General features: G+C 39.1%; 1 protein-coding gene across 1 annotated transcript; it reads left to right on the forward strand.

Annotated features, from left to right (window-relative positions):
• Positions 1 to 3141: 3141 nt before the first annotated feature.
• LOC148369952 (vesicular inhibitory amino acid transporter-like) lies at positions 3142 to 15353 on the forward strand. Its single transcript, XM_088332198.1, has 2 exons — positions 3142 to 3867; positions 9110 to 15353. Exons 1-2 carry the CDS (start codon positions 3493 to 3495, stop codon positions 10295 to 10297), a joined length of 1563 nt encoding a protein of 520 aa, XP_088188324.1. The 5' UTR covers positions 3142 to 3492; the 3' UTR covers positions 10298 to 15353.
• Positions 15354 to 16976: the final 1623 nt, after the last annotated feature.

Here is a 16976-nt window from a genome sequence, read left to right on the forward strand (position 1 = left end):
TCTCTCGGCATTGTTTTGGCCGGATCAAATCAGTTGCTGGGCCTGGTACGGCCCGCAGGCCTTTGTTTGGTGACCCCTGCTTATATTAAAAAAATGAAGGACTACTTGATAAAGGAATTACCAAAAGGGGGTGAAAGTGATGAGGAAATCCTTTTTCAATGAAATATCAACACACACCCTTTCCAATTACTGTATCCATGGCAACTATCAGAGATTACTGCTTCCAGTCCCACTCACCCCGCGTTGACGCAACTAAGCCCCTCCTATCAGGCCCCCACACACTTGCATTTTTTGCACGCTCATATGGAGTAGAATTAATCCTTTTTGTTGCGCTACAAGGTAAATCGGTCGCCATGGTAACATGTTCAAAGGAGGAAAACGTATATTATTTAGCGCCTCCCAGGAAAGGAGTCTTTTAACGACTTAAGTTGATCAACTCCAGGTTGGATTTATTTTTGCCAACTCGGGATAATTTGTTAGCTGTTGGGTCCTGAACAGAAACACAATAAAATGCTTTAAATAGACATTGTGTATTATTTAGCGCCCCCTAGTGGTAAAAAAACGTTCATCAATAAGAAAAAAACATTAATGTTGATTCGTATAATAAACAAAAAGACATGAATTATGTATCATGTAAAAGTACTTTTTTGACTTGACATGAGGCTTGCCTAAGGGAGCTGACATGTTGGTCTGTCATCTTGCTGCCGGATGAACCCCCAACAAAACCCCAAAACTTGTCTTTTATTCCGACTTTCTTTTTTTCCTTTTTACCTTTGCTTTGTCTTCTTTTTTTCTTGCTTTTTCTTTTTTTTTTCTCTTATTTTGTGCTTTATTCTTACCTTTTTATGTCTTGTTTCAATTGTTTTGCATTATTTTTCTATTTTTGTTCTTTTATGCTGTTTTGTCTTTTCTTTTTTTCTTGTTTTTTTCCCTTGTCTTTCTTTTTTTCTTTCCTCGCAAAGGGAAAAAATGTTCGGTTTGGTCACCTTGGGTCTCGATAATTTGTAAACTTCTTACCCTTTTTGCCTGCACAACACACCACAATGACATCATGTAATCAAACATTACATATTGTCCCATTAATTCAAAAAAACTGCATAATAACCCATGCCAGTTGCTATTTTCAAATCTGATTTAATAATAATGATGATAATAATCATAATAATTCCAATAATAATAATGATCATAATAATACAACCAGTTAAGAGGTTTCCCCCGGCCATTGCCCAATGATAGCTTGGACGGGCTCCAGCTCCCCTGTGTCCCTACTGAGGATAAGTGGTGCAGATAATAAATGGATGGATAATATGAATAATGATAATGATAATAATAATAATAATCTATTTATCCATCCATCCATTATCTTCCACTCATCAGGGATCGGTTCACGAGGATAAAAAGAAATTTCGAAATAAAACGTTGATTTGTTCTTATTTCTTAATTCATATAATGAGAAGCTGAAGAGCTAGAGAAAAAAAGAGTCCTTTGAATTATTTTTTTTTACTAGAATTAAATACTTTATTGTTCATTCTGAGTGTTTTCAATGTGCACTCCTGTTTTTTTCTTTTGGATATTGCGCGTGTACGTATGACATTTGCAGCCGATCCGCTTGGTGCACGACGTGACGGCGAAAAGGAAGGGGGCAGGGTACAAATGCCTGGAGGACTCTCCCTGTGTCGTTCACGCGCGCGTGTGGACACGCACACGCGTGCATAGCCCCAGACGTGAGTGACACACTAACACAAACCAACGCTGTGTGAGCATGACCACAAAAGCAGCTGGGCCATACACAAAATTGGACATGCACAAGCCAATGCATGCATGCCAAGCACGAATATATATGCACACATTTCTCTTATCCTCTGGTTGCTTCACGACCTCCTACGTGTGGTGGTTAATTTACTTTTTGGCAATAGGCTATTGGATCCCTGTATTTCTAGGGCCGACCTAGTACTGTCAGATGGAGCCGTACATGGTGTAGTGCCATCGCCACATATAAAGGCGCACTTTTATATTTTATTGAAGTGTAATAAATGCTAAAAAATCCATCCCGTGAAATGTGTAATGAAACACACTCATTTTTGTGTGCGCGTGAGTGCACATGTCGGGTGGGAGCTGTCCACGGTTCTTGCATTTGCTGCAGGCCATGTGAGAAATATTCATCATAAGGGCAACGAGTTGCGTCCTCGCAGCCTGCTGCTGTTGCAGCTCCATGCTGTTCATCGGGATCCAAGATGTTATCGTTATCCGTCTGCAGGATGCACGCATGAGCAAACCAAATCTGTTTTGGGTTGAGGTCATGCTCGGAAAAGGAGAGTGTGGCAGAGAGGAACTGTATCACCTTATGAAAACCATGCCCCCCACTGGGTTGTGCTAATAAGTTAAATAACTAATATTGTTTTCGTCGGAAAACACGTCGTAACAAGTGAACATTATTGATACTTGACGTTGACTCCAAATATATTTGTATGGAGCCATGTTTTTATGTGGGTCAACACTTGTACAGTAAGTTTGAAAAACACTGGCGTAATTAGATACATATAATTGTGTTAAATATGATTTACGGTTTATCACTGAAATCTGAAGTCTTCCGTGTTGAATTTGAACAACACTGTGAGTTATAATTTACACCAAGTGTAAAACTTAACTAACTCTTCTTAGTGCAATCTCGTGTAAAATAATAACTCTTATCAGGGTACGATAACTATAAAAATGTATTTCACATTAGGGTACCTTTTACACTCGGTAGAAAGTAATATATCTTTACAGGGGTAGTGTTGAAATATTGTCTTTATATGTTAGGTTAAAACTGTTTATTTTACTGTGAATATACTAATAGAATAGAATATAACATTTATTCATATATATATATATATATATATATATATATATATATATATATATATATACAAACACGTGTTGTTTGCTCATTCATTCACTCACTCGTTTCTTCAATCACTCACTTATTCGTTCGTTCATATCAAAGTGTTGACTCAACAGTGAAAAACTGCGGGTTTTTTCCTATTTTTTTCACGTCATTTGTCGTGACTGAGCTGACAAGCCCCCATCCTTCCCGCTCTCTCTCACCCTCTCTTCCTCTCTCACTCACTCCCCCACTCTCTTTATCTCCCTCTCTTTCTCTCTCCTTGTCCTCTCGCAACGTAGTCACATATAGCACTGCACCAACAAGCTATATTTGAATTTATCCCATTCCCCCCTTCTCTGTTATTATTTTACACTAATGAGGATATAATTTCATTCGATTCGTTCCAACCCAAAATATCTTGAACGGAGGCCAGACAATGGAAGAGCACGCAAAGAGAAGTGGGTGAGATCTTTTGAGTGCGTGCGGGTTTTTGGAATTCGAGGACAACAGGCATGACTTTGCATCTCCGATATTAAATCCTCCAAAAAAAGGCCATAGCCCAGCATCTTGCACTTTCTTCTTCACCGAGGTCCTTCTTGTATTTTGGGGATTTTCGATCTGAGAGGATGGCTCACCTGATCCGCCACAAGCTGACCAACAAGCTGACTAACGCGGCCCACACGGTCTCCAACAAGTCCCAGGCCAAGGTCAGCGGCGTCTTCGCCCGTCTTGGCTTCCAGGCTGCTACGGACGAGGAGGGCGTCGGATTTGCGGAATGCGACGATCTGGACTACGACTACAGGCACGGTATGCAAATGGATGTCCTCCAGGGGGACGAGGATGAGGGCGGAGAGTGCGGCCTAGAGGACGGGGACAGTCACTACCAAAGAGACGGCACCGGGCCCCGATCTCAGGGCCTGAAAAGTGGGGGGTCCCTGGATGAGGACAAGCCCAAAATCACGACTTGGGAGGCTGGTTGGAACGTCACCAACGCCATTCAGGTAGCGTGATTCGTGACTTTTTTTTAATTTGATTTTTATGGGAGGGGCTCCCACGCTGCGTGATCAGGCCTTCAGGAGTCACCTTGAACACATCTTACAATTTCAGTAAAATATACCATCCCATTATTTTCAAGCCTGATTTGAATGCACCCCAAATTATGAAACGCTTAAACACATACCGTTCACATAAAACCATGTTATTTAACTGCCACCGTGAATATGCATATGTTTTTATATTCCATGTATATATTGTTTTGTAACCTTTTTTATCTTTTTGCACATAATTTCCCTTTATGATTTGTTTCACTTGCACCGAAAGGAGAAACCCTTAAATTTCGTCATACTGTACTTCTTTAACCTCAAGACCTGCAAATGCATGTATATCACTGTACATCAAACAAGAGCTTGCGTTTTAAGAAAATAATCACAATAAAGGCCATTCATTCATTCATTCATTCATTCATTCATTCATTCAAGGGGCCTAGGTTTGTTCTTGGCCTTGGTGGGGACTTATCGATTTTTTTAAGTGCAGACATAATATTGGTGGGGACAAAATACTAATTGCTCGATATTGGTGGTGACATTATGCCAAAACTAAATTGTACCATTCATTTGGACTCCAATGTGAGGAAATTGTGAGAAAATTCAACAGAAAATGTACATTTAAAGTGATTTATGAGACCAAGGCGCATACAAATAAGGAGGAACGTTGTCTATCCGGATCCTGTTTATCGTGTGCCTTGGTATTGGTGGGAACATAGCCCAATTAAAAAAGGTCATATTTGCGGGGACAAAACAATGATTGCTCAATATTGGTGATGACACGTCTGTGCCAAAACTATTCGCCCCTGCTTCCTTTATGCCAAATTTGCCGTTTCCGAATATTACCTCAACGAAAAACAGATTTATTTTCCTCGTGCATGCACCCAGAAGACCGCTAATGATAACATCTTGGATCTAGACGAAAATCATGCAGCTGCAGCTGGCTGCGAGGATGCAACTCGTTGATATTATGAGCAAAATTGTGCAACGTTGAAACCTTAACACCAAGGGCGTAGTTTTGGCATTGATGGGGCAACGGCGCATTTTTAAGTGATCACATAATATTGGTGTTGATAAAGCAATTATTGATCGATATCGGTGAGGGAATTGGGATTTCTCATAAGTTCTCACATGGGCAAGTGGGGCCAGTCACAACCAGAGATGACACGGGGCCCGGACCGCAGGGTCCCTGAAGGAGGAAAAAAATCGAATCAGGCCTCAGGAGGCTGGATGGAATGTCAGCAACGCCATTCCGGTAGCGTGCATGCTTCGTGATTTCTTTCATGGGAGGGGCTCCCACACCGCGTCATCAGGCCTTCAGGAGGCACCTTGAAGACATTTTGCAATTTCAGTCAAATTCCCCATCACACTATATATTAAACCCAGCTCTGAAGTCACCCGAATTCGTCCAGCGTTTAAACCTATAATTTTTTTTAACATGAACGTGTATTAAAAAAAATGTATTTATCTCAGCTTAAACGAATAAGAAGACCGCATAAAACCAACGCAAGAACCATACTTCATCACTAACAATTGACCAAATTGTGGAAACGCTTGGAAATTGACTTGAAAAACAAAATTAAATGCAAGGTTACATTAAATGTGAAATGGCAAGTCACTTTGACCCGTTATATGCAAGTTCTTATTCTTCAAATATAACCATTAAATAATGAAAAAAATATTTATATCTAAAAATAATAATAATAATAATTATTAATAATAATAATAACATAGTCCAATTAATTATTTAGTGTAATTCTGATTGTGTGTGATTGTGTTGAATCAAATGGTGTGATGAGAAATAATACTTCTTTATATATCTTTTACCTCATATTGAGTATTTATTGATATTTTCTTTTTCTTTAAGTGATGATAAGATGTGATTCATTCTACTATAATACATTGTTATAATAACTGGTTAAATGATTTGATTATTGTGAAAAGGGTTGGACTGAGAAGGGGAGGAAAAAAAAATAAGTTCCGTGTTTTTTTTACCTGTCAGTCGTATTTTTCTCCTGTGTGTTCACAATTGTTTAGCACCGTTGTTTATTTTTAATTCATTTTAACCTTGTATTCAAAGAATATAGGGGGTGGGGCTTTGTCAGTCAAGTCATAAAAAAATAGAGTACACGTCAATTTCAAAATAAAACTGTAATTCTTTTTTTCATTCATTCATTTTCTTCTTGTTTTTATCCTCATAATTATCATTATTATGATTCTTAATATGATGATTTTTTATGATGATGATGCCAATTATTATTATTATTATTATCATTATTCATATGATGATTTTTTATTGATGAAGATGCCGATTATTATTATTATTATTATTATTATGATTATTATTATTATTATTATTATTATTATTATTATTATTGCGGAACAGAATAAAATCCGAAGGCAGTGTTGGGAATAAATCATCATTTTTAGGGGTGGGGATTCTTGTAATTATATGTAAATCCCTTTATCAGTGAATTCAAGAGCGTTTTTAACCCCCAGAACGGTCTAAATTTGGGACAAGGCCAGAGGAAGCCAGACAAAAGGGCAGACCTCATTCAGAAAAATCAACGTATACATTCAGATATAAATTGAGGGATGGAAAGAAATACATTTTCCTCAGTTTGATTACTGTGGTGTTCCGATTGATTTTGTTTCGCTGCGTCATTTGCACGCCAGTCCGGGCTTCTGTGGCTGTTGCCGCGTTGACATTATGTAAACGGCACGCGGAGCTGCCTGCAGGCTTGTTGGGTGACCACTACTCTTTTATTTTTTAAATCAGTTATAGTAAATAAAGAATTGTGTCAATCGATAGCGATCTGATGCCGATATTTTTATCAGGAAATCTTACAATTATTGAAAAATGCAACTATAGGCGTGTGCTCAAGCACCCTCTGATGTAAGCCAAGGACTTTCTAAAAATTATAGGCTTTTTAAAACTCCCTTTTCCTTATTAAAGGACAGGTTGGGCTTGAATATGACGAAAATATCTAGATGAAAAAATAAGATATTGCTCTCTATCCATCTTTGAAGGCACTTATTCAGATTTGCGTAAGTATTCCAATAAGAAGCTGCGGCTGAACAAAGGTATTTCAGGACATTACAGGAGCTCCATACCTGGCTTTGAAGGACCACTGGTCAAAACAAAATCCAACACCAGATGTGTTTGACCAAGTGCATCACCAAAAAGTTATTGACAGGTCTGCAACCCTAAAGTCATGAGACCGAGCTTAATATAAATAAGAAAATATATTTTTTCCTGCCTTTTGTCCTGATAGCCTTTTAAACTTTTTTTTCTCTGTTTAAAATCTTTATTACATGTTTACTCTAATAATTAGAGGCTAATTTGTTCTTTCAGATGTTTCACTACATTGATCTTTATGACAATAAAGACAATTCAATTCATCCATTATCTGCACCGCTCATGCTCAGTAGGGTCGCAGGGGTGCTGGAGCCCATCCCAGCTATCCTTGGGCAGCGGGCAGGGTACACCAAGAACTGGTTGCCAGCCAGTTGCAGGGCACACAGAGACAGACAACTCACTTGCTCATTCACACATAGGGAAAATTGGGACCGGCCATTTAATCTGGCATGCATGCTTTTGGAATGTGGGAGGAAACATGCAAAGTTGGTAGTTGGATTTAAACCCATGACCTCAGAACCGTGCCGCGGATGCGCTCACCACTCAGCTGCTGTGCTGCCCAAATTCAATTTTTCGTAATGTAGGGTAGAATTATGAAACTCTGATTAAAATGCATCATTGTCTAATAAGGTCCACGCCTCTTTTTCTGTATGTGTGCGTGTACTCTATTAGAAATAAATGAGTAAAAACTGGCGTAGTAATAGTGTTTCTGCTAACCACAAATTGTATTGTGATGTTACCGATGGGAAGTGACACTCCTGAACAATTTTGAATGATTGTAAACCACTTTAAGTGAGAAAAACAAACAAACAAACAAAAACTAAAAACTGACACACTCTGAGTGCTCAGCACCCCCAAAGCCCTGAGCCTAAAACTGCCTCTGAATTGAACCACTCCCCTGTTGAATGAGTTAATAATTATAATGAAAACACCACAAAGATTTAAAGATGTTAGTTGTTTACATAATTACTACAATACAAACTTTAACATTATAAAAAGTATTATAGTTAATTTTATTACAACTGTTCTGGAGCAAAAGTCAAGAGAGTCAAACAAAAAAAGTATTAATGTAACAAAAATATAAATACTCTAAAACAATATTAAAAATAATATCAGAAAACCTTCAACCGCACTACATTTTGAATACCCAAGGCACACCACAGGAAGTGGTGCCCATACAACCCTGGCGGTTCAGGGAAGGTTAAGAGATGAACCAGTGAGTGCAAATAAAGTGTAAACACAATTTGGACAAATTTATAATGTACAAAGTTATAATGTATGAAAACCTTCCAATCCATCAACAACATTTTCATAGTGACTGATTTTCCCATGACGTCACGCACATTCACGAATGAAAATAGTCGGCCATATTGGATGGGTCCACCAGACGTGGTTTGATGTGGTCACAGGTCTACACTCATTTTGTTGGATGTTCAATTGAAAGAGGAATGTGTAAGGCGTTTTTTTTAAGTACGGTTACTTGGTGAGTGGAGGCCAGAGCCAAAACCTCACTTGCAATGCACCCTTCGGAGACCGCGGGCGCTCGCCATATACCCTAATCCAAAATATTGTGCCGTTTCCTGGCTGAAAGAAAGCCATGAGTGACCCTTAAAAGCCTGGCCGAAGAGAGTGTACCTTCATCCGGTGAGTGGTGGGCAGAGATCGGCTCCAAGTTGAACGCCAAGTGAGCTGATGATAGTGAACCGAAACGAGTGCCAGAGATCGCCTTGTTTGAACCTTAACCCTTACACCACATGTTTTTCTCTAGCGCAATCGTGTGTACAATCAGTGAACATTTTTTGCTGTGACTTAGCCCCGAACGTTTAACGACTTCCAATCTAGATAGAGGTTTGATTGCCATACTTTAAATGTCAACCACAATAATGATGAGGTACATTTACACCCATCCTGTATGCCCAGGAAAAGATAACTTGATAAGAACTATCAATAGATGTAAGGGGAACACAGTCTCGATCTTAAGACAAAAATAACGATGAGATCCAAGTACCCACCCATATAGGTAATATTAGTGACCACTCTACCTTGTCTGATTGCCCGCAGGGTATGTTTGTCCTCGGCCTGCCCTACGCCATCCTGCACGGCGGCTACCTGGGTCTCTTCCTCATCATCTTTGCCGCGGTGGTGTGCTGCTACACGGGCAAGATCCTCATTGCCTGCCTCTACGAGGAGAACGAGGATGGCATCAAGGTGCGCGTTCGCGACTCCTACGTGGACGTGGCCAACGCCTGCTGTGCGCCGCGTTTCCCAGCGCTAGGCGGCCACGTGGTTAATGTGGCGCAGATCATCGAGCTGGTGATGACGTGCATTCTGTACGTGGTGGTGAGCGGCAACCTGATGTACAACAGCTTCCCGGGGCTGCCTGTCTCGCAGAAGGCCTGGTCGGTGGTGGCCACCGCCGCGCTACTGCCCTGCGCCTTCCTCAAGAACCTAAAGGCCGTTTCCAAGTTCAGTTTGCTGTGTACGCTGGCCCACTTTGTCATCAACGTCCTGGTGATCGCCTACTGCCTGTCGCGAGCTCGGGAGTGGGCGTGGGAAAAGGTCAAGTTCTACATTGACGTCAAGAAGTTCCCCATCTCCATTGGCATCATCGTGTTTAGCTACACCTCGCAGATCTTTCTCCCGTCGCTGGAGGGCAACATGCAGAAGCCCAGCGAGTTCCACTGCATGATGGACTGGACCCACATCGCCGCCTGTGTCCTCAAGGGCCTCTTTGCCCTGGTGGCTTACCTGACGTGGGCCGACACCACCAAGGAGGTCATAACGGATAACCTCCCCAGCGCCATTCGGGCGGTGGTAAACCTCTTTCTGGTGGCTAAGGCGCTGCTCTCGTACCCGCTGCCTTTCTTCGCTGCTGTGGAGGTCCTGGAGAAGTCGCTGTTCCAAGACGGTGGGCGGGCTTTGTTCCCCGACTGCTACGGGCCGAGCGGTCAGCTGAAATCATGGGGGCTTGGGCTACGGATAGCCCTGGTTGTCTTCACCCTACTTATGGCGGTCTTTGTCCCCCACTTTGCGCTCCTCATGGGTCTGACCGGGAGCCTGACGGGCGCAGGCCTTTGCTTTCTGCTACCTAGCCTCTTCCACCTCAAGCTCCAGTGGAGAAACCTCTTGTGGCACCACGTCTTCTTCGACGTGGCCATTTTCGTCATCGGGGGCATTTGCGCCGTATCGGGCTTCATCCACTCCATCGAAGGGCTCATAGAGGCATTCAAGTACAATATTCAAGATTGAGAAGGACCATTAGCCCCAATCCTAGCCCACTCCGCTCCCTGTTGTTTGGCTCATGACAACAAAGAAGCCCGCGAGGAGGATCGCGTGTGTATGAAATCTTTTTAATTTTGCCTTCGTGAAAACGTGCAATAGCAAACTCTACAATCATGATCTCAAATTGTCTTTCATGGTGGAAGGACTTACATTTCTGTCTAAAGGCTTCAAGCAATGAAACATGGCTAAAACTATAAGCGTGAGTGTGGCTCTAAATAAGTGGGAAAAAACACTGACATTATTTGTCTGAAATGCGAATGTGGCATAGTGCAGTAAAGTTGAAACCATAGAAAATGTGAGCATAAATGCATACAAATGAACATATAAACAAATAACAAACAAGAAAGTAAGGAGAACATTTTGTCAAGATTTCATGTCAGGTAAAAAAATATTCATCAGATCCACAACCTAATTTTTAAAACACGGATGGAGCCAAATCCTTGCGTGCGTTTGTATGTTTGTACATGTGCGTGTGAATGGGGTTGCATTGCAAAAAATATAGATGTTTAACAATTGGAAAGGTCGGGACGCTTAAAAACTATATTTAACTGTTACTACCAATAAGGAACAATTTGCTATTAAAAGAATTATGTAATACATTTTTATAACAGTGAGTCCAAACAATACAATAACAGGAGGACATTATGATAAACTCATAATAAGGCTAAAGTTTAGTAGACACACAAAATAAGGAGAGAACACATCGATGGATTTTAAACTTGCTGGGAGTAGAGGAGAGCGCGCCTTCGGATAAGAAATTACAACCTGTTCTAAAGGCCCTCCCCTGAGTCCTTTCTTTTTATGAAATCTCAAAGGTTACAAAAGCGGACGACCCCTAAAGAGAGGAGATATCAAATATCAGCGCCATGATTGGCGGATAGCGACAATGACATAAAAAGTTCATAAACAAGTCAAAACAACAAACAGCAGTGTGCAATAATAGTCAAAATAATGAAATGGCATCCTATGCAATCTCTTTTGAAGGTGTTCAATATTTATAAAATTCTGATCAAAATTGTACTCATAGAAAACGTTATTCTATTGTGACGTTAATGGTCACCGTCTGAGATGAATAGGTGAAGTTTATTGCCTAATTCATAATTCACAAACGCACTAAAAACATTATTTGATGTTACGATAACTGGACCAGCAAATATGATGATTGTAAATAAAATAAATAGGAAAACTGGATTTACTTTTGAGTCTAATCTTAATCTTTTTTTCATCTTGGTTTTGTTGAAAGTTAGTCAACTGCTTTAATGTTGGCACTGAAAGATTATATTTCTTCTTGTTCTTTATTTAGAAGGTTCTAATTATTTAACAAACTATATTACCTTTACTGACTGGTTAGTACGGAACCATTCTCATCTTGATTGTGGTTTGGACAACCATTCAACATAATGCTAGTTGTGGCAACATCTGTACTTCCTGTTAGGCTTTTCAAAGTAAAAAATACATTGATAAAACTTTGCCACAGTCTGTATGACTTCTAAGCGGAAGTGTGGGTAGAGCATCCAAAAATTTTACTGAAGTAAAAGAACAGTTACTTCAGAATAATATGACTCGAGTAGAAGTAAAAAGTAGTCATCCAAATAATTATTTGATAAAAGTAAAAAATCTCCTCAAGTACTGAGTAACGTCTTGTTAATTGATTTTATTTTCCAGGTAACCAGTCAATCATATAATCAAATCATCAAAGTCCATCCAATAAACAATAAATGGCATTGAATTTACAAAATTGATTGAAGTGATCAAGGTAAATTCAAGTACTTTGATAAACAATATAATAATAATAGTATCAATCAAAAAGGTAAATTAAGAACAAGTGGCACATCTAAAGTCCCAGTACGTATTTTGAGATCAGCCACCCGAAATGTTGAAAGAACCATAATGGATCCCAAACCCCCAAAGAAATTGTCAGAAGCTTCATACAAATTTAAAAGCCTTATATAAGCTTTTTAATGTAAGCAACAGATGCCGTATGTATTTAAACTACCATACTGTTAGGATGATGAAGTTGGATGCAGCAGATCCTGAAGAGAATGGCATGACTTCTCTGTTGTATGATTCCACCGCAAGTTTAACTTGGTTACTATATTAATGAGTTAGGGATTGTTTAATTGTTTGATAAACATAAAGAAATGCAATTAAGAAATCCAAATGTTTTACGAGTTTATTTTCAGGATTCAAAGAAAAAACAACAAAGGTGAATGGTGTGCTTCTTATCAGGGCAACAAAAATAGTTCCATAAACTGCAGCAGGCATTTATATATAAAAAAAATATCAACCTTTTGAAAAAGTAAAGCTTATTAAAAAAACATTAATACACTTTAAATTATTTTCTCTTTTTACCTTTGGTGTCCATGGCGGATCACACACACATGGTTTACTACCTGCTCGGCTTATTTACAAGAGGCGTGGCTTGGGCTGCATTGCCCGGCTGTCAGAGAGAGCCACTCACTCAAGGGACATGGGAGAGGAGAGAAGAAGAGGGGAAGAAAACAAGCAAAGGAGGGATATGTGTACCTACTTAAGTAACAGGTTCATTGTAGCCTAATGTATTGGAGTAAGTGTACAGATTTTTCTTCGCAAATCTACTCAAATAAAAATTATGAGATTTAAAATTATTCCCAGGAGTACAAAATGCTCCAAAACTTAATCAAGTAAATATAACAGGGTAAATGTAATTCGTTACTACCCACCTCTGCTTTATAGGGGCAATTGTTTAACTCCAGCGGTTTTGATAGAGTTTTAATCTGCTGTTAGGTTTCTGGTATAACAAAACAACATGGACGATTTGGAGAAATCTCTTTATGGATACTAGATATTTTATCAGTATAGCTTACTTGTGGTGTTCTTATTGTGCAAACAAAGCCAACTTATGTGAGGATATGACTTTATATTTGCTCTTTTTAAATCAAATAACATGGCACAATCATGAGGTATATCCATCTCTATGCAAGTGATGAAAACTAAATTTTAGAAAATCACCAACCAAGCTAAAGTTTGCATGAGGGCACAACAAAAGTCTTTAGTGGATGGGAGTGTGCATGTGTGTATGCAGGTGTTTTTTTCACCACGTCAATTTGTGTGGACAATACTCAAAGTTTACAAAAACACTAGTACCATCCAGTTCAGTTCAACACATTATGCAATTTCTTCTTGCTTTTAAAGTTGTGTCAGCTAGCTAAACACTTAAAAAGGAGGCAACATAGTGAATGTCGTTTTCCAATGCGATTGGTCACACTTAGTTCCACTTCGTAGTCACAAAACCTTGCAAAAGTACTTGCCCCTCCAGAACTTTTTGACATATTGCCATATTTCAAGCTTAGAATTTAAAGCTAAAAAAATAAAATGTTTTCAAAAATCAAAATCATGTGAGAACTAAATGATTTCAACATTTTTATTGTATTCACAAATACACAATAATAGAAAAGTAAGTGTTCAACAATATTGCCCCCCTCAGCTCAGCCAACTGACTCCAGAAATTGCCAGAGATAACTTCTGAATGATCCAAATTACAAAGCAGGATTTTTATAAAAGAAGACTTTGCAACGATAACACATCTCTGAGCACATGGGAGCACTATGTGAGCAATAATATTAAAATCAAGAGAGTATAAAACCACTGCAAACCTACCAAGACCTGGCTGTCCCTCTCAAAATTTGGCCCAGACAAGGAGAAAACTAATTAGAGAAGCAACCAGGGGACCTATGATCACATTGTATACACAGCTGAGGTGGGACAATCTGTGCAAAAGACAACTATTCATACCTTGATAAATTTGCCCTTTATGGAAGAGTGACAATAAGCAAGCCCTTCTGAAAAAACCCCCATAAAAAGACCTGTTTGGCATTTGCAAAAAGCCACAAAGCATATACAAATAACACGTGGAACAAGGTGCTCTGGTCAGATGAGACCAAAATTAAACCTTTTGGGCTGAACACAAATCGTTACGTTTGGCGTAAGCGTAGCACTGCACATCACCCAGAAAACACTCTGGGGCTGCTTTTCTTCAGCAGGGGCTGGAAATATGATGAGATTTAATCGGAAGACCAATGGAGCCAAATACAGGGCGATTCCATACAGAAAATCCGTTGGAGTCTGCAAGAGACCTCAGAATGGTGCAGGTTCACCTTCCAACAGGAAAACAACCATGAACCTAAAAATCTGCAATGGAACGGTTTAAAACCAACTATATTGAGGTGTTAGAATGACAAGCCAAGCTCTAAGGAACATTTTTAAGGAAGAATGAGACAATATTTCTGTTTCTTAATGCAAAACATATAGAGACCTATCCCCAAAAAAACTTGTGACTGATCACAGCAAGAGGAAGTTGTACAAAGTATTAACTCAAAGGCGTCCAATATTTTTACAACGTCTACTTTTGATTTTTTTATTTGTTAGCGCAATATAAAATTGGTTTCTTTTCATGTATCACATGTTGTTGATTCTTAGAAAATATTCTAAGTTTTGCATTTATAAGTTTGAAGCCTGAAATATGGCAATATGTCAAAAAGTTCTCTGAAGGACAATCATTTTGCAAGGCACTGTTTATTCCATTAGGATGGCATGACATCCTTATTCGTGGAAGCTTCCAACAAACACTGGCAATATGAAAACTCCAATTGATGAACTGAACTGTGCGGAAAAAAATAGGCACGCACCCTTGTGTCGCGGTGGTGCACGTATGAAAAAAAGAAAACCATGAATATCTTTTGTGTAGTCGGTTGGATAATAATTCTCTTTTGTCATTTTGTTTTGTGTTTTGATTTATCCACCTCAGTAGAAGCTCGTCGATTTATTTGTTTTCTCGTGTTTCCAAGCGTCATTCTGGGTGGAGTGAATTTTAACGTGCAAGCAAGTGGGTCTTTCTCGTGTCGTAGGCAAAGTGTTTTGTCGGATGATATTCTCTTCCTGTGGAACCTGTCAATTGTGATTATTGCAAATAACTATGGTGTGTGAGACAAAGAGTCTTTGTTGAATCAAGCGATAAATAAATTGAATATTTTATGGCTGGTGATTGCGTTTCCTTTTGAAAAGTGTGCCTGCTTAAGGTCAACAAAGCCTCGAAACCATTTATTAAAAATGTTAAATTTCAATCAGTGGTGTGTGTTCAGGGGAGGCTGTGCCTTGCCTGTGATGAAGAAAATATAAAATTACACATATAATAAAGGGATACTGTCTGATATTTGACCACGAGATGTTGCTGTTATATGCAGTGCAAACAAAAGTGAACGCTAAAAAGCATAAAGAGGAATACAAACTATGGCAAATTCAATTGACCAAAGTGCAACATTTTGATCTTTTTTGCCCAGGATTTCGCAAGGATCTTGTTTTTTTTATAGTGTACCTGTAGCAGCGCGATGTTGGATCATCATAACAGCTCCCCTTAGTTTATTCTTATGTAATGTCAAATACAAAATGCTCTACCCAGTGTCTGAAACTGATGACAAAATTTACTGGACACCAGGGCAGACAACTCTGAAAAGTTGCCTACCCAGCCATAAAGTTACCTGCCCCATTTTTCATATCTTGAAACACAATAAGACGACTAATCGCATAAAAAAAAAATTGTTGCAAAGTATTAAGGAGTGATAATCAGGATATATAACAGAACAACACTTTAAAATTAAGTTTATTATAAATCTACTTATAACATTGATTGCATGTATATGACATCGCTGTTTTCCATCTGCCATCAGTATGTACCTGTATTTACTCATCTTCTTTCATGCAATGTTTGCGTTGCGTCGTCCCCTACAAGCCACGTGAACTCCCCTTTCCACGATGCTCTGAATGTACGTTTACGTTTTGTAGCGTCATAATTTTTGTTAGCTTCTTTTGAATCTTTCTTCTGGGGCTGAGGTTTTGCTTGATCCCTGGTAAGGATATGTCAGAGTGTGCAGTTTCCTCATATGTGAGAAGATAAGCAGGACATTGTGGTTCAGCCTTTAAGCATATTTATTCCTCAACAGCAAGCAAACAACAACACGGCTCCATTCAATACACCATGGCGATCAACATATAGCAAAACGAAAAATGGTTCGTGCGCAATGACGTCACACAATGGAAAACGTCTTGCGGCAATACCACGAGTTAAAGCGCTATTAAATTGACAAATCTTAACAATTCCTAACCACTCTATTTTTTCTTGTGTTCTTTGTGCGTCTACTTTGGAAAATGATATGCAAATGCACAACCTTATAATGCTCGGGAAAGTCCGGAAGCACAAAGTTATTCAATGCAGGCTTCTGACTGGCTGCCCAGTATGCAAATTGACAAACGAACCGAAATTCCGACATTTTTCGAATGAACCGAAATTTCGTAATTCCAAAAACGAACGAAGATTTCGAAAACGGAATAAAACGTTTTATCAATTTAAAAAAAAAAAACGTTTTCTTGAAAAAGTTGTCGGCAGTAAGTTGTAGTTGTACGCCCAACGTAAAAGATGCACACCCTGGGCGTCCGGGCAGGCGTTATTTCAGACACTGCTCTACCTACAATTCTTAAAAAATGCACGTTTTTTGCAAAGTTCATGTATTTTTGCTTATTATTTAAATCAGATATTGATTTTTTTTAATGAATTGAGTTTTTCTTTACCACTACGAAGCGCTAAATGATACAAAATCTCTCTTCAAATTGT

The sequence above is a fragment of the Urocampus carinirostris genome, chromosome 3, assembly GCF_059441175.1.
Source record: "Urocampus carinirostris isolate Australia breed hairy pipefish chromosome 3, RoL_Ucar_1.0, whole genome shotgun sequence".
Taxonomy (NCBI): domain Eukaryota; kingdom Metazoa; phylum Chordata; class Actinopteri; order Syngnathiformes; family Syngnathidae; genus Urocampus; species Urocampus carinirostris.